Source organism: Hemicordylus capensis, chromosome 2 (assembly GCF_027244095.1).
Source record: "Hemicordylus capensis ecotype Gifberg chromosome 2, rHemCap1.1.pri, whole genome shotgun sequence".
Lineage (NCBI taxonomy): Eukaryota > Metazoa > Chordata > Lepidosauria > Squamata > Cordylidae > Hemicordylus > Hemicordylus capensis.
Window position 1 is genome coordinate 242,451,790 of NC_069658.1, and position 25,319 is coordinate 242,477,108.

Consider the following 25,319-nt stretch of genomic DNA (forward strand, 5'->3'; position numbering starts at 1 on the left):
GACTGTAAGGAACCACCCAGAAGGCCGGCCAGCCACCTCTTTCCTGGCAGGGAAGTTCATTCTTCCTTTGCCCGAGCCCTCTGCTCAGGGTCCCCGGTGATGGGCCTGCCAAGATCATGCCTGGCAATGGCCTGATGCGGGGAGTAGGGTGATGCTGAGCTGGTCTGCACATGGCTCCGTATTTTACTCACAAAGGCGTCTTGAGATTTGGTGAAGTCAAGCCCACAGTCCTCAAGTGTAAGGTGTTCCTTTCCAGGTAGTGGTGCTCTTTGGTCCGAAGTCTGGACTTCCACCATCCAGGCCCCCCCCCCCAAATGTCCTGCAGCTGGTGGTTGCACCACTGGTCTTTGCTGCCCCTGCACTGGGTGCCCTACAGCAGCCTGCCCACCAGTCATGCAGGATTGCAGTCTGCATAACCTGCCTGATCTCCTCTGTTGTGGGGGGTGGGGCGGGGCGCTGAGGGCCAGGTCTGTTCCTCCAGCCTACATGCAGGGGGGGGGGAATCCCCTAAAGGCCTTAGATCCAAGCTCCAAAGTTACCTGGGTGCATGCTCCACAATACAGCTGCCGTCTTCTGCAGGTCCCTGGGCTTCCACCCTTGCCATGAAGAAGCCTACAGACAGAGTCGGGGGGGCTGGACCTGGGAGGGGATCCTCAGAACTGAGAGTTTGGCCCCATAAGTGGAGAATAGCAGTGAAGTCCGCATGGAGCATCTTTGGCAATGCGGGGCAAAAAACAGATACACTTTTTGTTCTAGAGGAGCCTGGGTTACTCCCTTGTTCTCATTTTCCCACCTACACTCTATAACATCTGACAACAACCTACAACTTGTGCATGCACCAATGTTCTTTTAGAACTGTCCCACTTTAACTGAACTGTTTTGTGTTTGGTGTGGTGGTTTGAGTACTGGACTAGGACTGGGGAGACCCGAGTTCAAATCTCCATTCAGCCATGAAACTAGCTGGGTGACTCTGGGCCAGTCACTTCTCTCTCAGCCTAACCTACTCCACAGGGTTGTTGTGAAAGAGAAACTCAAGTATGTACTATACCGCTCTGGGCTCCTTGGAGGAAGAGCGGGATATAAATGTAATAGTAATAATAATAATAATAATAATAATAATAATAATAATAAAAAAAAGGGAGGAGATCTGGAGGAGGCTTTTCCTCCGCCCCCTCCCGGTGCTGTCTGCCTGCCTGCTTCCTCCTGTCTCCTCCAGGCTGCTTCTTCAATGCCATCATTGTCTTCCTGTGTTACCTACGGCCGTGTAGTGACGGCTCCGCAGCCAGGCTGAGGAACAACTCCCAGGTGGCCGACCTGCAGCTGGAGAAGCACTGCTGCTCCACTCCAGCCTGTGTGAGTTTAGCTTCACACTTGGACGGATCCAGCAGGAAATGACACCGGGGGGGGGCACAGGGGGGGCAGAAAGGGGGAAATCCAGTTTTCACTCCCTGTGAAAATCCAGGGCGGTCGTGGGGGCGGAAAACAACTTGCAAGAGGCTCACACGGGAAGCAGAGAGGAGGACGAGTCTGGCAGAATGGAGAAATTCCTCCCACGCTAGCGGCGCCCTTCCCGTCCTCCGCCCTTTCCCTGCCCTCCCTCAGCCTCTCCCCATCTCCCTTCTTTACTCTGGGGGCAGAAGACAGCAGGATCTGCCCTTCGCAGCTGGCCGGGAGCCCCCCTGCCTCCAGCCCAAAGCGGCATTCCCTTCCCGCGGCTCTTGCTTTGCAATTGCCATTCACCCCTCTCTGCGCCACCTCCAGGCTAGCCTAGCTGGAAGTGGGAAGCCCGTACCCCCATTTCCAGAACAATGCATTCTGGGAAATGTAGTCCGTTGAATGAGTGCATCCATTGTGGTAGCCATTCAGGGAACTACGTGTCCCTAAATGCACTGCTCTGTCTGAATTTCAGCGGGGCAGCGTTTAAGGCTAGACGTACTCTGGGCACCCCCCACCCCCGTAGTTTTCTTCGGGATCTGCTCAAGGGTGGCCTGGCTGGGAATGCTGCTGGACTAAAATCCGGAGCTGCTGCCTGAAGCCCGCTGAAGAAGGAACTGGAGCCCTTGCGCCCCTTCTGGGGGAGGCAGGTGGGGGGCGGGTGTGTGTGTGTGCCCTTTGTCTTCTCCACCCTTGTCGGGGTGAGGAAGGCCGTCTGGTGAGTTCACTGTCGGCTTGGAGGAGAGGGATGGTAGGCAATGCCAGGTGGGCAAAGAATGGGGTGGGTGGGAGACCCAGCAGCAGGAAGGGAGAGACCAAAGGGGGCCTCAGCTGAGAGGAGCAGGTTTGAGTTCACCCCTGCTGAGACGAGGCGTTGCTTAGCTGCCTAAAAATAATGGAGCCTGATAAGACTGCTGCTGATGGGTGGGGGAGAACCTTGGTCTCCCCACCCTTGTTGCTTTCACCCCATTGGAAGATGCTCCGTGTTGCTTACTCCTCCCATATTTCCCAGTTTGGGGGGTTCCTTCCCCCTTCTCAGTAATCAGGAGCTCCCATGGGTTGACTCAGTTCTGCTTCAAGCGATTTTCATGTGCCTTAAGAGGCAGCTGAAGAACATTGAAGAAGTTGCCTTCTGAGTCAAAGCTCTGGTCCATCTAGCCCAGGATTATTTACTTGGGACTTGGCCAAAGAAACCACTGAGCTACAATCCCTCCTCAAGTGGAGGGATAATGGAGAGAGAGGTCTGGACAGGGTGTGTTGGAGAGGAAGAGAGTAAACAAGTGCAGCTGTAGGGTGAGGGGGCTGTATGCAAGCCCAGAGGAGGAAGAAGGCTTGAGAGTTCTTGGAGTTGCTGACCAAAGGCTGCACTGGACTGAAGGCTTTGCCCTGTGCCCCACCCTTTCCTCCCCCACACATCATCATAATCATTATTATTATTTATTAATTATTAATTCAATTTCTATACCGCCCTTCCAAAAATGGCTCAGGGCAGTTTACAAAGAGAAATAACAAACAAATAAGATGGCTCCCTGTCCTCAAAGGGCTCACATTCTAAAAAATAAACATAAGACACACACTAGCAACAGTCACTGGAAGTACTGTGCTGAGGGTGGATAGGGCCAGTTACTCTCCCCCTGCTAAATAAGAGAATGACCATGGTAAAAGGTGCCTCTTTGCCCAGTTAGCAGGGGGATTGCTAGTTTCTCTTTGACTCCTGGCATTTCTCTCCTTTTTGTAGAGGAAAAAGATCCACGAGGTGGAATCTAGATGTCAAAAAGCTTCATCCCTCAAGAGAGAACAAGGAGTTCTTTAAATCTTGTTGGAGTCACAGATTGAAGATGGAAACGAAAGATTCTGCTGGCCTCTATGCCACCCAGGCTGAGAGCGGTGGTGGATTCTGGGAAAGGACCTCTCAGAAGATCTTCAGCAAAGGCAACCTGAGCTCAGCTGTACAATGCCAGCCTTTCAAGCAGTTATGCTACCACGATGCCATGGGCCCCCGAGAGGTGTGTAAACAGCTACACAACCTTTGCCGTCAGTGGCTGATGCCAGAAAGACACACGAAAAATCAGATCCTGGACTTGGTGATCCTGGAGCAATTCCTGACCATCCTACCCCCAAAGATGGAGAACTGGATCAGAGAATGTGGAGCAGAGACCAGTTCCCAGGCAGTGGCCCTGGCCGAAGGTTTCCTCCTGAGCCAGACAGAGGAGGAGAAGCAGGAAGAGCAACTGGTGAGAGAGTGGTTCGTCCTGGGTCTAGCAATGGGCCTGGAATGTGAGCCAGGAGATACTGGAATAAGCCACTAGTTGCCCAAGAAGGCAACTGGAGAATTGCCCAAGGAGATAACATCCCCCACACACACCCAACCCCTTCTCAGGCCTTGTTCTGCATCATTCCCATTCTGATCCCTACCCCTCCCTGGTCCCTGTCTGGGATCTCTTCTTCTGTCTCTTTCAGATTCCAGGACCGTTGTCAGAAGCAGCTCCTGATTTCTCCAAGGCAGACAGGGCTCCATTGGATGCCAAGCAGAGGCCACTGTCCAGGTGGACCTCACAGGAAGTTGGCAGAGCTGCCAACTCGCTGGGTAAGGAGTGATGTCGGACATCTTCTTGGTCTCCCTCTTGCTCAAATATCCTCGAAATACATGGGATGCTTTGATGTTTCTTTCAGGAGGCTGCTGCCTTCTAGCCTCTTGCAAAAAGGTTTTAGAAAATATTTTGTTTCAGGATTTAAACATCCAAACTTGTACTTGCAGAGACTGTGGGGAGACACCTTTTCTTGCATGGAGTTTAAATATAACCTTGTACAAAAATAGAGAATGTGTATCAAGAATTAATCATTACTATCTCAACCCGCTCAGAGCATCTGTGTACTAGGACTTCATTGCTTTCCTTGCCCCCCCTGCTTGATTGCTCAGTATCAGTCACCCAATCTCAGCTTCCCCCCACCCACTATATATACTAACGTAACCCGCACATAGCTTCTGCGTGCTGGTACTTGATTGCTCCCTTCATCCCTTGCCACACACACCCTCACCTCAGAGATCACTCCACCTTCACCTGAGCTGCACTCCTCCTCTTCCTCCTCCATCCTATTCCTCTTCCCCCTCCTTGACTGCTCAGTGTTAGCCTCCCACTCTCAGCCGCCCCTTCCCCGCTGCTCAGTCATTCACTCCCCCCTGCTGCTTGCTCATGCACTCGCCCGCTCGCTTCCACTCGCTCAGCCCCCCGCCGTGCGTTTGCCCCCTCCCCGCCGCTCGCTCGCTCACTCATTCGCACCCTCCCCACCACCCGCTCACTTGCTCATCCCCTCCCTGCCACTCGATCTCCCCATCACCACTGACCCACCCATCCCTCCCTGCCTGCCCACTCACTCACTGGCCCCCTCCCACTCACTCACTCACTCACTCACCCCTCCCACCCGCTCACTCGCTTGCCCCCTCCCCACTGCCCACTCACTCGCTTGCCCCCTCCCTGCTCCTCTTCCCTATCTAAATATGGAATCTCCACTGCCCAACAGCTGCTTCTGATTTGTAACCTCCAATTGGTAAATCACGGTGTGGGAGGGGCTTGCCACGTACATCCTTAGCGTATTATATATATATATATATATACACACACACACACACACACTCGCTTAACCCATCCAGAGCATCTACATGCTAGTACTTGATTGCTCCCCTTACCCCCTGCCACAGCCCCCCTCACTTGAGCTGCACTCCGGCTGCTCCTCCTCCATCCAGTTACTTTCATCCCCTTCACCCCTCTTGGTTGTGGCTGCAGCGTTGCTGGCACCTAATGGCCAGGCTGCAGCACCCTATCCCCAGAGACCTTCTCACCCGAGCCCTGCTCCTGCTCCTCCCCACAGGAGCAGCAGCAGCAGTTGACCGGGCCCTTCCTCACTGCCGCCTCCGCCATGGCTGCTCGTTCCCCTCAAGCCACTGACAATCCCGGGCCTGACCCTTGCCTGCCTGCCTGCCTCCACCAATGGCCTCAGTAACACCAAACAGCAGCAGTGGTTGACTGGGCCCTTCCTTGCTGCCAATACGCGCTGCCATGGCCTCTCCTTCCACTCAGGCTGCTGACAGACTTGGGCCTGTTCCTCACACTTCCTTCTCTCTCAATCACTCTCTCTCTCTCTCCCTTCCTGTGTAAACAGATCTTGTCCATCTTGTTTCCTCATTCTAATTCACACAACGACAACCTCCTTCTCCTGAAGGGGCTCTTTCCTCCCTCATGACCCCTCTCTTCACAGACCCCTGCCCACTATCATTTTATACATATATATAGATAGATAGATTCTTCTCCTCTACAATCAAGAACATCTTCCGACCAGTAACGGTTGCATTCCAACTGTCCTTAACCATCAAAGGCTCCACCTCCCTATCAGCATGTGGAATCCCCACTGCCCAATCACCATGGTGCCACAGGCTCTGCCTCCCTATTTGCATATGGAATCCTCACTGCCCAATCACCATGGTGCCACAGGCTCTGCCTCCCTATTTGCATATGGAATCCTCACTGCCCAATCACCATGGTGCTTCTGCTCGTGCTCTCGGTATTAGCTATAGGTACAACTTAGAGAAGGGCTCTCTGCTGTGTGGATCCCTGCCCCCCGGAGTTGAAGGATTTGTCCCACATGAAAGACGCTTTTCGCATCCCACCGAAAGGCACTTTTGTGCTTCCATCAGTGTGTTTTCTCGTTTCTGTCTGGGTTTTCTACAGTGCTGCACTCAATGGAGCTCATGCAGAGGCTGAGGTCAAGCGTGTCCCCAGACGGGAGGCCTGGTTTGGGCAGATGAGAGGCAAGGTTTTGCCATTGGGTGACCTCCCACCCCAAAAAAGACATTTGCTTGCCTTCTTGCTCATATATCCTCAAGATACATGGGATGCTTTGATGTTTCTCTGAGGAGGAGGCGGATGCCTTCTAGCATCTTGCAAAAAGGATTTATTTTTTTAAAAAAAATTCTGTTTCAAGACTTATACATCTGAACCTGTACCTGCAGAGACTGTGGGGAGAAACCTTTTCTTGTATGGAGCTTAAATATAAACTTGCACCCAAACAGAAAATGTTGTTTATAAAGGATGAGCAATTATTGGAAATTGTCAAATCTCTAGGCTGCCACCTTTCCTTGGTAGCAAGCATGACTTGTCCCCATAGCTAATCAGGGTCTGCCCTGGTTGCTTATGAATGGAAGACTTGATGTGTGAGCACTGCAAGATATTCCCCTCAGGAAATGAAGCCGCTTTGGGAAGAGCAGAAGGTTTCAAGTTCCCTCCCTGGCAGCATCTCCAAGATAGGGCTGAGAGAGATTCCTGCCTGCAACCTTGGAGAAGCCGCTGCCAGTCTGTGAAGACAATAGTGAGCTAGATAGACCAATGGTCTGACTCAGTATATGGCAGCTTCCTATGTTCCCTTCAACCTCTCCTTCCCAATGACAGCCAAGGGTGGGCAATGGGGCAGGCAAATGTTCCCATCTCCTCTCTTGCTGCGGGACCCCTGGGGTTACTTGAAGGAGAGGCGCATTGGACAGGCTCCCCCAAATATGCACTTGTATGTCCCCTCAATATTTCTTTCTGATGTCTGTTCTGATTTTCTATAATGCTGCACTCAACAGAGTTCAAGAAAAGAATGAGAGCGGGAGAGTGTGCGGAGGCAAGAAATTATTTGGGCAGATGAGTGTGGAGGCTGCTCTGCCTGTAGATCCCTGCCCCGCCACCCAAGTTGGAGGATTTGGTGTGCAGGAAAGACCCTTTTAGCATGCTCCCTCCCCAACCAACATGCACTTCTGTGCCTCCATCAAAAGATGTTATCATGTCTGTCTGAGTTTCCTATAGTGCTGCCCTCAATGGAGCTCAAGGGGACGCTGAGACCAGGGGTGTCCCCAAAGTGAAGGACTGGTTTGGGCAGATGAGAGGCAAGGTTGTGCCATTGTGTGACCTCCCACCCGAGAAAAGACATTTGCCTGCCTTTTCTGGAAGGGAAAGGCCTGGAAGTGAGCTGGAATTACCCATCTTTGCTTGAAGAAAATCACCCAGAGAGGGAACATCCCATACAAGAATCCTCTCAGGACTTTCTCTGCTCTCTTTCTCCTTTCATCTCTCATCCTTTTTTTTTTTTTTTTTGCCAGATGTACATGATGGAGGGAGGCCACCTGAATTCCTAGCTCTGCTTTCATTCATTCATTCATTCATTCATTCAATTTCTATACCACCCTTCCAAAAATGGCTCAGGGCGATTTACACAGAGAAATAACAAATAAATATGATGGCTCCTTGTCCCCAAAGGGCTCACAATCTAAAAAGAAACTTAAGATAGACACCCGCAACAGTCACTGGAGGTCCTGTGCTGGGGGTGGATAGGGCCAGTTGCTCTCCCCCTGCTAAATAAAGAGACTCAGCACGTTAAAAGGTGTCTCTTTGCCAAGTTATCAGGGGGTCTTTCATGCTCCCTTGATAATTTGCTTTGGTTGGGTGTGTTGCGGGGAGGAGGGGCACTTTTTTCTCCAGCCTCTCCCACAGTTTAAAAATATGTTGAGTTATGGCGGTTTTCAACTCAAAAACTGACATAGCCATCGGAATCCATCTTTTGATTTGTGCACTAAGCCAACATGAAGATTTCTTTGTAACTATACTTGATTCTATATTTCTTGCACCAACATCTTTCCGTCACTCTTGTGTGATCCGCAGGTACTGGACGGACTCTTCCATTGGCTTCTCGGCCATCTCTTCTTGCTGGTGGAGCAGAAGAGGCTTCAGTGCAACCAGATCAGGTAGGGGAGGGGTCACTGGGGGAGGAGGAGGAGAGGGAATGAACAAATCACCTTTGTCTGCCCCACATCCCCCTGGCAGTGGCGGCTGGTGGCTCCTGGGACTGGGTGGGCACTAGGCAGAGCAGGTAATGGGTGGAGCCAGTGTAGACATGGCTGGAGGTGGAGCCAGTGCCTCTCAGCTCTGCCTTGGAGATGCCAGGGAGCAGAACCTGCAACCTTCTGCATGCAAGTATGCAGGTGCTGCTTTTCCCCAAGTAGCCCCATCCCCCAAAGGGAATATCTTACAGTGCTCACATGTCTCCCATTCAAATGCAAACAAGGGTGGACCCTGCTCAGCAAAGGGAACAATTTATGCTTGCTACCACAAGACCAGCTCTTCTCCCATAAATGCTGTTGGTGGTTCTCAAGGCAACTATCACTTCAGGCTACAGGTGTGTGTACGCATGCAACTCCTAGAAGAGCCATAGCTCTCCTAGACTACTGGGGGAAAGAAAGGCCGCTTTTCCCCGCCCAGAATTGAAGCGCATGTGTAGACAAGTTGGAACTCAAGTCTACTCTTATCTGCTGAGCGGTGACGGCGCCGCCCACTTTAGCAAAAAATTTAAGCATACCCTGACTGCCTTCAGAATGCAGACTCCTTGGACTGTGCAGGCACTGAGCAGTACAGTGTGGGCAATAGAGACACCGACTACCCTAGAGCCAGAGCAGGGAGGGAGGGAAACAAGGAGGCCACCAGCTGAGCGAGAGAAGTGAGTGTGTATGTGTGTTTTTACTGGATTGGGGGAGGGGGGCGCCACCCCTCTTGCCCTTACAGAAGAGCTGCTACTCCCCCTGGGTGTGAAAGCATCTCTCTTTCCTTTGGCATCTGTCAGAACTGCCAGCTGGTATGACTGTGAAGGCCAATTGTGAAGGCTTTAATCTTTAATCTGGGCAAGGAAGAGCCTTCGAAAGGGTTGACAGTCAGATATGTAGCAGGAGGTCAGCAATTTTCCTCTTCATCACAGGATCGTGTGTTTACCAGTGGCAAGTGTTGGTGTCTCAATCTCTCTCTCTCTTGTGTCACAATTGGAGCACCTTTGAGACAGAGCACCTCCCCCCTCCATTTCTGTTTATTTGCTGTGTAAACCCCTTTGAAGATTTTTGTGAAAAGTAGTCTATAAATAGAATTAATGACCTTGCAAGGGAATCATTCCTGCCCTTCTCCTCCAAGCTTATGTTAACGGCCCATTTGGATTGTGCTGGGAAGAGAAAGGGGCCTTATGTGTCCTGTGAGGAAGAAAATGCTTTCTTCTTCCTCTTCTTCTACTTCCAGGGTCCGGTGACCTTTGAGGAGGTGGCTGTGTATTTCACGGAGGAGGAGTGGGCTCTGCTGGATCCAGACCAAAGAGCCCTGCACAGGGCAGTCACGGAGGAGAATTATGAGACTGTGTCCTCTCTGGGTAAGGCTCCCTCTTTTTTGCTGAAGGGAGAGACTGGAAGAGGGAAAGAGAGATGTGTCTGGTTTGCTGAAGTTGGTGAGAGCAAGGTGCAGATAACTGGGTTCAGTCCACATGTGGGCCAGAGAACCAGTGTGCTATAGTAGTCAGAAGGTTAAAGGTCTTGAAGATCTGGGATCAAATACTCCTCCATGATGAAGCTTGTTGGGTGACTCTGAGCCAATAATCTCTCAGGCTAACCTTCCTCACAGGAGGCACACAGTGGTGTGAAGGTGGGATATAAATACATGAAATAAATCAGAACCCCAAGGAGACTTCATCTGTCAGACTCTGAAGATATGAAGCTGCTTTATTTGGGTTCAGAGCATGGGTCCATCTCATTCATGGTTCTCTGCACTGACTGGCAGCAGCTCTGCAGGGTTTCAGATGAGGATTTTCCCCAGTCCTACCTGGAGATGCTGACAGAGACTGAAATGGAGACCTTCTGCAGGTGCTCTGCCCCTCCCCTAAGGAGCCTGAGAGTCTGGAGGGAGGGAGATCTCAGTGAAGAGAGGGAGATCTGGGATGCATGCAGAGATTGGTCCTCGGAGAAGTTCCCTCAACTCAACTATGTAACGCAGTGATTCTCAAACTTGGGTCCTCAGGTGTTATTGGACTTCAACTCCCATAATCCCCAACCAAAGGCCACTGAGGCTGGGGATTATGGGAGTTGAAGTCCAATAACACCTGAGGACCCAAGTTTGAGAATCCCTGATGTAACGGGACTCACTCTGAGCAGTAAATAGCAAGCCAAGTCCTATGAATTGCCGCCATCAGAGAAGGGTCCCCATTTGGGCCTTGCACCTGAATCAAGACTGTGAACTAATTTTGTGCATGTCAATTGTGTGTACAGTATATCTCCTTCTCAGATGTCCAAAAAAGTCTCTCTGGTCTGGATTAAGTTCCAACTTGTTCACACCCATTGACTGATCCCCAACAGAGCTTCAGGCTCAAAGTCTCCAATAATAATCTGGCTATGAGGAAAGAATTATGTTAAATCCCTTCCAGCATCCACACAATTCTCCATACCTGTGTTAAAAAGAGAATGAGAAATTACACATTAAGAGGAAATGTGGAAAATAAACATACACATGGTGAATTTGCAAAAGAAAGCAATACATTCAATGAGTATAATTGGAATGTATTGAAAACCCTTTAAGAACATAAGGACAGCTCTGCTGGATCAGGCCCAAGGGCTATCTAGTCCAGCGTCCTGTTTCACACAGTGGCCCACCAGATGCCTCTGAGAAGCTCACAGGCAAGAGGCAAGGGCATGTCCTCTCTCCTGCTGTTACTCCCCTGCAACTGGTATTCAGAGGCATCTTGCCTCTGAGGCTGGAAGTGGCTTATAGCCCTCAGACTAGTAGCTGTTGAAAGACTTGTCCTTCATGAATTTGTCCAAACCACTCTTAAAGCCATTCAGGTTGTTGGCTGTCACCACATCTTGTTGCAGATAATTGCACAAGGTGATTATGTGTTGTGTGAAAAAGTCCTTTCTTTTGTTGGTCCTAATTTTTTTGGCAATGATTTTCATGTGGTGACCCCTAGTTCTAGTGTTATGATGGAGGGAGAAAGATTCATATCAGTTTTCTCCACGCCATGCATGATTTTATAGACTTCTGTTATGTCTCCTCTCATCTGAAAATCGTAGCAATGGCAAGAAAGGGGATTCCTAGAATAGGCAATTCTGAAGGGAGGGCAAAGTAGTGAATGGTTGGAGGAAAAGCAGTGAGGTAGGCAGATGTGGGGCTTTCTGAATGAACTGCAGCCGCTTTTTCAGTGGATGAATATATTTATTCCATAGTGGTGGAGCAAACACTAGTGGTGGGCGGACAGAGAAAGCACAAGGGAAGACAGACACAAGGGAGGCTTTGTTACACACGAAGGGTGATGAGGAAAGGAGAGAAGGAGTTTTAAATGGGTGCTGCATGGCACAGAGAGAGTCCGTAGAAGGCAAGGGATGGAGTGATCTTCTTGCATCCAGGATCTTTCTATTAGCTTCACACAGATGAAGGACACCACCTCCTGAGTAGGTCTTTTTCTAAGACTAACTAAGCTAGTCACCAGCATTCATCCGTGGCAGACCTTTTCCTTGGCTTGGAGCCAACTACTCAATAAGAGCTGGTTGGCTGGCAGTGTTTACCATTGTTTTGGCGAAAGGGGTCCCAGGACTCTGACGTTGGTTAGTAAAGAGTAGATGCCTCTGGGAAGCCTGCCAGGCAAGAGGTGAGGGCCTGTACTCTCTCCTGCTGTTGCTCCCTTGCTATTGGTTTTTGGAGGCATCTTACCTTTGAGGCTGAAGGTGGCAGCCTATAGCCATTGCTTGTAGACATTGATAGACTTGTCTTCCATGAATTTGCCTTATTTATTTATTTATTTATTTATTTATTTATTTAGTGTACTGCCTAGTATAAACATCTCTAGGCGGTGTACAGAATTAAAACATCTTCTATAATAAAATGGTTAGGTGTGCCCCCGTGTCTCTGCGCCCGTGTCTTTCTCGGCCGTTCTGGGCATGAAAGAAAGATACGGCCGCAGGCACGAGGTGGCCATGTTGGCTCCCGTCCGGGTGGAGGAGAAGCGGGACCGCGGAGGGCAGAGGCGGAAGCGGCAGGTCCAGCCCAGCCGCAGGGATAGGAGAGGCGGTGGCGAGGGACAGCAGCGGCGGCGCCATTTTCTTCTTGCCGCCGCCAGCCCGGCTGGGCGGCCCGCCCGGCCCAGCTCTACCCTGGCCGCCATGTTGGGCGGGTGGAGGGGAAGTGGCGGGCCGAGGAGAAGCGGCCGACGCCGGGCGGGGGAAGGAGCAGCGGCAGGCCCAGGAGAGGCGGCCGCCGCCGAAGAAGGCGGAGGCGGTGGAGGAAGCCGGGCCGGGTGAGGCGGCAGCTCGCCGGGAGGAGGTGGCGGGGGAAGCTGGCCGAGGCGGCGGCAGAGCCACCGCCTCGGCCAAAGGGGGCGGTGGGCCCAGCCGGGAAACCGGAGGAAGCAAGGGCTGCCAATGACAAGGGCTGCCAGTCTATAGGCGGGTGGGCGGGCGGCCCCGGAGCGCAGATTTAAAATGGCGGTGGGGGAGGGCGGGGGAGGGGGGAGCCGGAGCCCGAGGGAAGCGGGCTGAAGAAAGCCGGAAGAGGCGGCAGGCTGGCGGCCAACATCGGGCTCCGCGGCGGCAGCAGGCCGACCGGGCCCAATGTCTGCAGCGGACGCTTCTCCTCGGCCCTTCTCCTCCACCCGCCCAACATGGCGGCCGGCACTTGCAGAGCAGAACCTTTAACAGAGCGGAGGTACGGAAGGTAATTGAGGTGTTGAAAGTGACAACTACATGCTATGCTGAGCTATAAAGACCCATTTACTTGGAGTCATTCAACCGTACGGGAAATCTGCAAGGCTCAGCGCTGCGTTGTTCAGGGTGGGGTCACATGTTGCCGTGTTACAATCTCTCTAAACCTGTCCCGACTGCATGATCTATGCCAGAAATGATCTTAGAGGTTGTAGGGACCTCGAGGAACACCCTCCGATATGTAGTTTACTCCCCAGCCAGCCCACCCACACCAGATCTATCAGCGACGCCCCAGACAGTGTAGTGTCTTACAAACTGGCTGAGGATATGTTAATTTCATGTTTCCTGACCCTACGGGCAAGTTAGGGGAAACTAATAATTTTGTGAAATTCAGTGTTATGTCTGTGTTTCAAAAGGGATCGCGCGACTCAGAGGAGCTTAGGAACAAAATCTAATGAAAAGGAGACTCTTTTGAAAAATCCCCCCAAATCCAGAGATGCCTCTTCGCGCCGTTTGAACTTGAGTAGCGAAGCGCCATACAAAATTGCATTTGCTTTTAGCACGGGATGAGTGGCAGGCAGGCAGGCAGACTGCAGGAAAGGCAATTGTCCTCCCCCACCTTCTCAATGCAACGCAGTTTTTCAAACCAACGCACACATAAAATGGGCCAGATCCTCTGATTTCTATTGAAGTGCATCACCAAGGAGGAGGCTGGAAGTAGGGATGGGGGAATAGAGCTACCTCTGACATGCAGGCCGATCTTATGCGTGATTACTCGGAAGTAAGTCCCACTGGATTCGAGGATACTTACTCACAAATAAATGTGCAGGATTTCAGCATTAGTTGGAAAATGGGGTTCATTTATGAAACAACCCTGAATTTTGATGTTTCATGTTTGGCTAGCTCCGTGGCGGCGGCGGCGAGATCGGGCCCGATGGCGGCGGCAAACGCACTTGGGCCCACCGGAAGAAGAGAGAAAGTTAGCTGGCCCCAAAGGTCTACTAGCGCCCATTAGTGTAACGGGCTTAAAAGTTACTAGTACAAAATAACACATTTAAAATTCAAAAAAAGATAAAAATTATAGATAAAAACATGTTAAAAACTCATTAAAATTTTTAAAATACAATCTCAACTGAAGGCCTGGGAAAACAAGTGTGTCTTCAGGGTCCTCCTAAAAGCAAACAGAGAAGGAGATGCTCTTATTTCAGCAGGGAGTGCGTTCCAAAGCCCTGGGGCAGCCACAGAAAAGGCCCGGTCCCAAGTTGCCACAAAATGAGTTTGTGGCACCCGTAGTAGGACCTTAGTCCCTTTTAAAGCCATACAGGGTGGTAGCCATCATCACATCTCATGGTAGATCATTCCACTGGTTAATGATGAGCCGTGTGAAAAAGTGCTTCCTTTTGTTGGTCTTAAATTTCCTGGCAATCAGTTTCATGTGATGACCCCTCGTTCTAGTATTGTTAGAGAGGGAGAAGCATTTCTCTTTCTCCACTCTGTTCACACCATGCATAATTCTAGAGCTCTATCATGTCTCCCATCAATTGCCTTTTAAAGAAAAAAGGCAATTGAGGGGAGACATGATAGAGCTCTTGAACTAAAAAGCCCCAAATGTTGTAGTCTTGCCTCATAAAGAAGGTCTTCTAGGCTCTTGATCATCTTGGTTGTCATCTTCTATACCTTTTCCAGTTCTATCCTGTTTCTTTTGAGATATGGTGACCAGACCTGTACACCATGTAGCCACGCCATAGATTTGTATAAGGACATTATGAAATTAAGAGTTTTATTTTCAATCCCTTTCCTAATGATCTCGATCAATGGGGTTTGCCTTTTTTACAGCTGCTGAACCCTGAGTCAAAACTTTTAAGGAGTTGGAACATAGGAAACTGCCATATACTGAGTCAGACCATTGGTCTATCTAGCTCAGTATTGTCTTCACAGACTGGCAGTGGCTTCTCCAAGGTTGCAGGCAGGAATCTCTCTCAGCCCTATCTTGGAGAAGCCAGGGAGGGAACTTGAAACCTTCTGCTCTTCCCAGAGCAGCTTCATCCCCTGAGGGGAATACCTTCAAGTGCTCACACATCAAGTCTCCCATTCATATGCATCCAGGGCAGACCCTGCTTAGCTATGGGGACAAGTCATGCTTGCTACCACAAGACCAGCTCTCCTCTCCTCACCTTCTGAGTTGCCCACCAGAAAAGATCCCTTTCCTAGTCAGTCACCAACAGCTCAGGCCTCATTAGCGTTTATGTGATAAGCATATATGTGATGTGATATATTGTATTTCACTACCCTAAATAGTTTAGTGTCCTCTGCAAATATAGCCACTTTGCTGTTTACCCCAACATCTACATCATTTATGAATAAATTAAAGGGAACAGGTCCCAATACAGATCGCTGGTGGACCTCACTTCTTATTTATGTCCATTTATTCCTGTCCTCTGTTTCCTGTCCTTCCAGTTACCAATCCACACATGAACCTGTCCCCTTAATCCATGACTGCTAAGTTTTATCAAGAGATTTTGATGAGGAACTTGATAAAGCTTTTTGGAAGTCCAAGTATACTATGTCACCTGGATAATCTCTGTACATATATGCCTACTGACATTCAAAGAAAACTCCAAAGGGTTGGTGAGGCAAGATTGATTATCGCAGAAGCCATGGTGGTTCCTCTTGAGCAGGGCCTGTTCTTTTATAAGTTTAACAGTTTTATCCTTAAGTGTGCTTTCCATCAATTTGCCTAGAACAGATGTTAAGCTAGCTGGCCTGTAATTTCCTGGGCCCCCGCCACCGATCCCTTTTTGAAAATTGTTGTTATGTTGGCTACTTTCCAGTGCTCTGGTACAGAGCCTGACTGTAAAGATAAGTTACATAGTTTTGCCAGAATATCAGCAATTTGATATTTGAGTTCTTCAAGAACTCTTGGGTGGATGCCATCTGACCCTGGTGATTTGTTAACTTTTAATGTTTCAAGACAGTTTAGAACGTCACCTCGTCACCTCTGTGTGACTCAGTTCTTCAGCCTCCAGGTGTGAGAAGCTCAGTTCATGTGTGGGTAAATGCTCATTATCCTCTTCCATGAAGACAGATGCAAGGAACTCATTCAGGTTCTCTGCAATCTCCATATCCTCCTTAATCATCCCTTTCTGTCCTTTGTCATATAAAGGTCCAACCATCTTCCTGGCAGGTTTCCTGAGTCTGACATATTTAAAGAAGTTTTCATTGTTCCCCTTGATACTTTTGGCTAAATCAGTGGTCTTCACTGATTCTTTGGTGGGGGATACTGGCACACACAACCCCAAACCCACCATTTCTTCAGCCATGGGCATGTGCTTGGTGCAGAACAGGTCCCCAGCAGAAGGCTTTGCTTGGCCCAGCTGCAGCCCACCCACCACCCACCCCCAGCAGTGTATACCCTAGTGGCAAGTGGGGAGGTGTTTTAAATCAATTCCATGCATCCTGGAGCAAATTGGTCCTCCTGATTTCCCCTCTCAGCTTTCTTTTCACCAAACTCCTCCTTTTAGAGATGGTTGTTCTTCTGAAGTCCATAGTATCCGTGTTAGATTTCCTTGGCAGTTCTCTGCTCTCATATACGCTGAATTTGAGCACACTACGGTCACTGTTCCCTTATGGTTCCATGAGACTGATGTCTCGCCCCAGGTCCTGAGCACCACTCAGGATAAAGTCCAAGGACAACTTCTCCCTGGTTGGTCCCATGACCAGCTGTTTCAAGGCACAGTTATTTAGTGGCCTCTTTGTCATTATGTGCATGTGAATTGACCCAGTCTATGTGTGGGTAATTGAAGTCGCCTATTATCACAGCTCTGTGTCTCTCTGCAGTGTTCATTTCAGTTAAGAACATAAGAACAGCCCTGCTGGATCAGGCCTAAGGCCCATCTAGTCCAGCATCCTGTTTCACACAGTTGCCCACCAGATGCCTCTCTGGGGAGCCCACAAGCAAGAGGTGAGGGCACACCCTCTCTCCTGCGGTTGCTCCCCTGCAACTGGTACTGAGAGACATTGTGCCTCTGAGGCTGGAAGTGGCCCTCAGCCACCAGACTAGTAGCCATTGACAGACCTGTCCACCATGAATTTGTCTATGCCCCTTTTACAGCTATTCAAGCTGGTGGACATCATTAAGTCCCATGGCAAGGAATTCCATAGATCAATTATGCAACTCTTCTTGTTGGTCCTAAATTTCATGACCTTCTGTTTCATGGCGTTTCATGAGGGAGAAAAATTTCACTCTGTCCACCCTCTCCACTCCATGCATAATGTTATACACCTCGATCATGTCTCCCCTTCGTCACCTCTTTTCTAAGGTAAAGAGCCGCAGACGCTATAGCCTAGCCTCATAAGGAAGGTGCTCCAGGCCCCTGATCATCTTGGTTGCCCACTTCTGCACCTTGTCCAGCTCTACAATATCCTCCTTAAGATACGGTGGCCAAAACAGTGTGCAGTACTCCAGATGTGACCATACCATAGATTTGTACATGGGCATGATTATATTAGCATTTTTATTTTCAATCCCATTCCTAATGCTCCCTAGAATGTCATTGGTTTTTTCCACAGCGGCCGCCTCACTGAGTCGGCACTTTCAATGAGTTCATTGGAAGTAAGAGTTCATTCTAAGCTGCTTGATCTTCTCATTATAGTTTTCATTGAGATTATCAAGTAAATAAATCACTAAATTCCTTCTAGATATCTGATTTCTCTCTCTACTGAATTGTGGGATACCAAATCATACTGCGCCCAGGGCACCAAAAACCCAAGGGCTCATAAATTCAGAGACGTATGGTTGTCTTGTTCTCCCGTCAAGAGAACATGTGACTGAGGCTGAATCGTTGATCTGAGGCCCCTTGACTGTCTCAGCCCTGATCAGTTTTCTCTCTTCATTCCAGCAGGTAATGATTGGGAGAATGAGAATGAGGGAAAGCCCCACAGAGGATTCAAACAGAAGAAGAGGAATGGATCTACCGCTTCTCAGCATGGTGAATTGCATAGACTCACAATCGAGGGGGGAAAGGAGAAAGCAGTAGAGAAAACTCTTTATGCTTTCAACAGGAAGCGCTTCAGTTCTGAATCCAGCCTTCAGACTCAGGGGGAAATGCATACGGAAGAGAAACCATATAAATGCTTGGAGTGTGGAAAGGGCTTCAGGCAAAGAGCAAAACTTATTGTACATCAAAGAATCCACACAGGAGAGAAACCATATACATGCTTGGAGTGTGGAAAGAGCTTCAGTCACAGAACAAGCCTGATATCACACCAAAGGATTCACACAGGGGAGAAACCATATAGATGTTTGGAATGTGGAAAAGGCTTCACTCAAAATGCACATCTCATTTCACACCAAAGGATTCACACAGGGGAGAAACCATATAGATGTTTGGAGTGCGGAAAGAGCTTCAGTCGCAGTACAAGCTTGACTTCACACCAAAGGGTTCACACTGGGGAGAAACCATATAGATGCTTGGAGTGTGGAAAGAGTTTCAGTCAAAGTGTAATACTTAATGTACATCAAAGGATTCACACCAGAGAGAAACCATATAGATGCTTGGAGTGTGGAAAGTGCTTCAGTACCAGCACAAGCCTGATTTTACATCAACATATTCACACAGGGGAGAAACCATGTAAATGTTTGGTGTGTGGAAAGGGCTTCAGGGAAAGGGCAAAACTTATTGTACATCAAAGAATTCACACAGGAGAGAAACCATATACATGCATGGAGTGTGGAAAGAGCTTCAGTCAACGTGCTTATCTCACTTCACACCAAAGGATACATACAGGGGAGAAACCATATACATGCTCGGAGTGTGGAAAAGGCTTCAGTTATAGCACAAGCCTGACTTCACACCAAAGGATTCACACAGGAGAGAAACCATATACATGCTTGGAGTGTGGAAAGGGCTTCAGGGAAAGGGCAAAACTTATTGTACATCAAAGAATTCACACAGGAGAGAAACCATATAGATGTTTGGAATGCGGAAAAGGCTTCAGTCAAAATGCACATCTCATTTCACACCAAAGGATTCATACAGGGGAGAAACCATATAGATGCTTGGAGTGTGGAAAGAGTTTCAGTCAAAGTGTAAAACTTAATGTACATCAAAGGATTCATACAGGGGAGAAACCATATAGATGCTTGCAGTGTGGAAAGAGTTTCAATCAAAGTGTACAACTTAATGTACATCAAAGGATTCATACAGGGGAGAAACCATATAGATGCATGGAGTGTGGGAAGAGTTTTAGTAAAAGTTCAGATGTCACTGTACACCAAAGGATTCACACAGGAGAGAAACCGTATAGATGCTTGGAGTGTGGAAAAGGCTTCAGTCGGAGTTCAAATCTCACTTCACATCAAAGGATTCACACAGGAGAGAAACTACACAAACCTGATACTACACAAACCTGATTTCTCATCAGAAGCTTCATGCTGGTGAAACCATATAAATGCTTGAAGTGTTGGAAGATCTTTGACTGGATGCAATTCTTTATTCCTCACTGAAGTACTACTCTGCATGTTGTATATGAATTCCTGGAAAAGAGCTACATTAATCTGCTTTGGGGAAATGAGCCCAAACCACGTCCGCCTTAAAAGCTTACATCTTACTTGTGGTTTGAGCTTCTGAGGAGTGCATCTGACAAAAGGAGGGCCTAGCTTATAAAGGGCAATACTTCTCTCTTCGGTGCCAGTTCAGCACGGAAGCACGCATCCAGTCGTCTTCTCTTAAAAAGTGATCATAGCTTCGATTTTACCTACTGATGTTCACCCACTTTAGTTGTTTTTTTGGCCTCTTATCCCTTCTCTCTTTTTTAAAAAGAAAAGTAAAGGGTGTGATCCCCCAGAAAGGCAGGCCTCCTCTCTCTATCACAAGGTAGCAGCATAATACTTGGTGTTGGTGTTTGTGGCCTTACACCGATTCTCTAAGAATCGTTTCAGCTTTAGCAGCCTGAGTTCAGAGTCGTATTTGGACGACCTGCAGAATAGTTGTTTGGAGGAAACCTCCCCCTACACTGCCTCATGAGGGAAATATGGAGTCGTACCAGAGGCATTGCTAGATGCTGAAAAGATCTGGGGCCTAGGCCCTGGTTCAGGCCCACAGCCGCTCTCCCCTTTTTGAGAATGAACTCTTTTCATGTGCCCTAAAAAGGAATGCAAAACTCTCTTCTAGTTCTCAAAACCGTTAAAAATCAGGACCTTTAAAAAAATCTGGTTTGTTTGGGGTAGTGAAGTGCTTTGGTCCTGGGAGCTTGGCTCCACTTGTGGGTTGAAAAGAAACAGGAGGTGAAGAGGGGCAAAGCAGCACTGGCATAGCAACATTGGCAGTGGCTTGTGTTTAAATATCTTGGTGGGCCACTGCTTACTCCACTACTGTCTCCACCCACTCTCCGCTATTGGCCTCTGCTCACCCATCAGCACTGCCATTGGCCAGTTGCCCACCGCAGGCCTCCATTCACTGTTGTGACTGGCTGGCTTCCTTGTTCCAGCTGCATCATGGTATAATGATGTAACCGCTGGGCTCCTGCTAAGAGGAGGCCAGGGGTAGGTGGTGCCAAATGGCCTGTGGCAGAGGCGGCAAATGGCAGGACCATAGGTGGCTCCCCCTGGGGGCCCATATGCAGAGCACACGGACCCTCATTGCAAGATCCAACTCTGCAAAGAAAGGAATTGGGGCTGAGACCTCAGCCAGGAGATCTACCTTTCGTTAATCTGCAAAGAGATCTCAGAAGCGGCATGGAGATGAAGGGCTAAGACCCTTTGGCCTCTTGGAGATCACCCCTCTTTCCCTCCCAGTGTTTTTGCTCAAATGGCCAAGTCTGAGACTTCAATTCCAAACTGTGCTTTGTTGAGACAGTGAGATTGTGAAGAACTGGTGGTTCTGCCAAGCCAGGCTTTTTGGGCAGGCGAAGCCACAGCCAGTCACCTTTCCTTGCTCTGTCCATGTGACTGTTTGGGTGAGTCTTTCCACTGGGGAAGCTGGCCTTGTTTTAGAGATTACTCTTAGATTAGGGAAGCGGGTGGGTCAGCCCTTCTCTGGGGATCATGATAGGCACCTTGTCTTAGGAATCCCCATAGTTCCTTTCCTCTTGAGATAGATCTCTTGGGATAAAAATAAATTAATCAAAATACTTTTTGATTAATTTATTCCAAACCTTCCAGTCAATGGCCTTCAGATAGGAATACCTGAGAGGTGTTATGCATTTTCCCTGCAGCACTGCAGTTTGGTTGGCTTATGCCTTTGTCAGCCACATGCCAGAATTGCTTTTAACCATTTACTAACACCAAGGGGTGTGCTGTGACCTTCCCACTTCAGAAGCTGCTGTTTTTTCTTATTCCATGACTGCCAAAGCACAGTGAAACCCATGGGCTTCTCTTTTAGGGAGACAGGCAGGAGTGGGGTGCACTGAAACAGGATGATTCTAACAGTGATCAAGAAAATGCATGGAAAATTGGGCTATCAGTGGCAACTTCATGAGGGCTACATGGAACCTCCAGGTTCAGAGGCAGTATACCTCTGAATACCAGTTTCAGGGGATCAGTAGTGGGAGGGGGCAACAGTCTTCATGCCCTGCTTTGGGCTTCCGAGATTCATCCGATTGGGTACTGTGGGAAGGAGCATGTGAGACTAGCTGGCTTCATCCAACAGGGCTTTCTCTGTTGGCTGGAATCCCAATACAGAACATTATGAAAAGGAATGATTGACTTCATTTACAGGTCACTAAATGGTTGACAGCCTTCGAAAAGCTTATGCCTAAGTTAATTCAGTAAACAATGGTCTGGACTTGCAGGTTTATTAGATGCTACTTGAAGATGAGCAGGATAATTTTAAAAACCCTTATGAAGAAGGGGGATAAGCGCTCAGCTGTTGACACTGCAGAATATGATCAGAAAACCCAATTAAAGGGTTTCTGGAGAAGAGGATATGAAGACATGCTATCAGCATGCCTACAGCACAGAGGATGGACTCTGTTGGAAAGGAGGTTTAGGGGATGTCACCCAGGCTTCTCTTTTTTATACTGTTTTTAGCAGTATTTTTAATTGTTTCCATAAGGGTTGCCCAACCAATGAATTGTTTGACCAGAAGGATTGCAAAGTTGTCGGGGGGGAATCAGAGGCCCTAGAGAAGAGGGTTGCTAACTGACATGAGGAACATTGCTCAAAGTAGTCCCCTTGAACTTAATAGGAAGCTGCCATCTACCGAGTCAGACCATTGGTCCGTCTAGCTCAGTATTGACTACACAGACTGGCAGTGGCTCTCTGAGGTTTCAGACAGGAGTCTCTCCCAGCCCTTCCTGGAGATGCTGCAGAGATTGAAGCTGGGACCTTCTACCTGCCAAGCGGATGCTCTGCTCCTGAGTCCTGGCCCCATCCCTGGCCTAACTTGTCCTCTTAATTACAGTGGAATATGGCAGCCCCCATAGAGAAAACACTTTATCTTAAATAGATCGAGGAAAGCTCCATCTACAGAGTTGTTAAAAAACAAATCAATGCTCCCAAACACTGCAGTCTTGAGATCACAGAAACCCCGAGTTTAGCCTTTTCCAGACTGGTGGCTTTTTTGCTGTAGGTGTGTGTGTGTGTGTGTGTGTGTGTGTCTCCCAGTGTTTTTGAGCAACAACTGCATGTACATCCCATGGGAAGCTCCTGCTAGTGCTAAAGGGCGGGGGGACCGGATCATGCCATCAAGTCAGTGTCGACTCCTGGCAACCGCAGAGCCCTGTGGTTTTCTTTGGTAGAATCCAGGAGGGATTCATCATTGCCTTCTCCCACACAGTATGAGATGATGCCTTTCAGCACCTTCCTATATCGCTGCTGCCCAATATAGGAGTTTCCCATATTCTGAGAAACACACCTGCGGGGATTTGAACTAACCGCCTCTTGCTCCCTAAGCAAGTCACTTCCCCGCTGCTAGTGCTAACAGAGTGCTAAACACAAAGTAAATTACTGGCCAATGGAGTGTTTCCAGGTACAGGGGGGCAAAGCCTCTTGCTTTCCATTGGTCCATTCTCCTGTGTCCAGGTAGTGAAGACAAGGCAGGAGTGTGTACATGTACATGCATACATAGTGCCCACCAGTCATCCCAAATGTCAATTAATGTCTTCTCCCCTCTCCCCCCACCCGTTTTCTCACGCAGCAACTGCATATTAAATCAATAGGAAACTCCAGCTCGTGCTAAGGAACGCTAAACACAAAGCACATTTTGAGGTCTCACTGCAGGGCAGTGTGCCTCCGCAGAGGGGCATCAAAACTCAGTAATCTGCATCAAAAGATTTCCCAGCCTTTTTGAAAAGTGTGCCTCCTTCTCTCACAAACCTGCAGCTTAGGTAGCCCGGGGAGCTGGTCTTGTGGTAGCAAGTATGACTTGTCCCCTTAGCTGAGCACGTCTGCCCTGGTTGCATATGAAAGGGAGACTAGAAGTGAGAGCACTGTGAGATATTCTCCTTAGCGGATGGAGCCACTCTGGGAAGAGCATCTAGGTTCTAGGTTCCTGCCCTGGCATCTCCAAGATAGGGTTGAGAGAGGTTCCTGCCTACAACCTTGGAGAAGTCACTCCCAGTCTTTGTAGACAACACTGAGCTAGCTGGACCACTGGTCTGACTTGATTTAAGGGAGCTTCCTAGGTCCCTATTGTGTTCCATAGAGATTGTGTGTATGCCCCATTAATTGCAGTACGACTGCTTAAGAGTAACTTCTTTTGGATGTGGTCTTTGGGCTGCGCGGTCCGGGGTGGACGAATGCCTAGAAGTATCCAGATCCTCTCTTACATAAGGGGGGGTTGGCTGTGAGGGAACTGAGTGGGGTGTACCTGCCCATTCCCGAGCCAGGGTGTGTCGCCCAGTAGGGTGATGGGTAGGACTTCAGAGTTCTGACCTGCTTCTATTGGCCCGCACTGTTCTCTAAGGGTGATTAATCACCTGGTGCTCCAGTCTGCCATGCCTGTATAATAGTTAATAAAGTTGTGGCCATTTTCATCCATATTAACTCTATGTGTCTTCTTGAGTTGGGGTCTGGGGACAATGTTTAATTCTTGTTTTAAAATGTTTTAAAATTGTTAATTGTTGTGTTATTGTTTTTAATTTGTTTTAGCTTTTCATTGTTTTACAAGTTTGTTTTAATTGTAAACTGCCCTGAGCCATTTTTGGAAGGGCGATATATAAATAAAATAAATAAATAAATAAATAATAAAATAAATAGTGACTGCATTCCTGTGGATGTAGACCTGGGACATTCCTAGCTGTGTTTGGAATGTTGAATAGAAATCTTAATTCTCCCCAAAATTCAAAGATCTTTTGTTTGAAAGAAAACAATAATTAGGGTTTATGATACAAGGTAAAAATATAGAACTATACCCTTAAGATAAATGTATAGACTGTATTGTAAAAAATAAAAGATTTGTAAACGGTCAGAAACATTGTAGTAATGCTTGCTTCTTTCTCAGCATGCCGCGAGGAGCACATTTTCAGGTCCTGGGTGGTTTCTAGGATTGGATTGGTGATGTCCTCTATTTGCCAGGCTATGAGATGCAGCCAGATTGCGGTCCAGTTCAGGCAAGATGCCTCCAAGACGCTGTAAGAGATCCTCAGCCATAGAAAATATTCGACATCAAGTATCACCTTTAGTCTTAAGTGTTGGGCTGTAAGGAACCAACCAGAAGTTCAGCCGGCGACATCTTTCCTGGCAGGGAAGTTCACTCTTCCTTTGCCCTAGCCCTCTGCTCAGGGTCCCCGTTGATGGGCCTGCCAAGATCATGCCTGGGAATGGCCTGATGCAGGGAGTAGGGTGATGCTGAGCTGGTCTGCACATGGCTGCGTATTTTACTCACAAAGGCGTCTTGAGACTTGGTGAAGTCAAGCCCACAGTCCTCAAGTGTAAAGTGTTCCTTTCCAGGTAGTGGTGTTCTTTGGTCCGAAGTCTGGACTTCCACCACCCTGGGCCCCCCCAAATGTCCTGCAGCTGGTGGTCGCACCACTGGTCTTTGCTGCCCCTGCACTGGGTGCCCTACAGCAGCCTGCCCACCAGTCATGCAGGATTGCAGTCTACATAACCTGTCCGATCTCCTGTTGTGGGGGGTGGGGCGGGGCGCTGAGGGCCAGGTCTGTTCTTCCTGCCTTCATGGGCGGGGGGGAGGGGGGCAATCCCCTAAAGGCCTTAGATCCAAGCTCCAAATTACGTGGGTGCATGCTCCACAATACAGCTGAAGCAGTGAAGTCTGCATGGAGCATCTTTGGCAATGCGGGGCGAAAAACAGATACACTTCTTGTTCTAGAGGAGCCTGGGTTACTCCCTTTTTCTCATTTCCCCACCTTCACTCTATAACATCTGACAACAACCTACAACTTGTGCATGCACCAATGTTCT

The 25,319-nt window shown here is 48.8% G+C and overlaps 1 protein-coding gene across 1 annotated transcript; it reads left to right on the top strand.

Annotated features, from left to right (window-relative positions):
* The first annotated feature begins 1,812 nt into the window (after window positions 1-1,812).
* On the top strand, window positions 1,813-24,370 carry LOC128347470 (zinc finger protein 345-like). Its single transcript, XM_053302207.1, has 6 exons — window positions 1,813-2,152; window positions 3,173-3,668; window positions 3,895-4,021; window positions 8,127-8,209; window positions 9,522-9,648; window positions 17,857-24,370. The coding sequence occupies exons 2-6, from the start codon at window positions 3,273-3,275 to the stop codon at window positions 19,368-19,370; spliced, it is 2,247 nt and encodes a 748-aa protein (XP_053158182.1). The 5' UTR covers window positions 1,813-2,152; window positions 3,173-3,272; the 3' UTR covers window positions 19,371-24,370.
* The last annotated feature ends 949 nt before the right edge of the window (window positions 24,371-25,319 follow it).

Bases quoted from the DNA above. Each gene is read 5' to 3' on its own strand.
- LOC128347470 (XM_053302207.1), top strand. From the start codon at position 3,273: ATGGAAACGAAAGATTCTGCTGGCCTCTATGCCACCCAGGCTGAGAGC. The intron at 3,669-3,894 runs GTGAGAGAGTGG...TGTCTCTTTCAG, and splicing joins AGAAGCAGGAAGAGCAACTG to ATTCCAGGACCGTTGTCAGA. The intron at 8,210-9,521 runs GTAGGGGAGGGG...TTCTACTTCCAG, and splicing joins CTTCAGTGCAACCAGATCAG to GGTCCGGTGACCTTTGAGGA.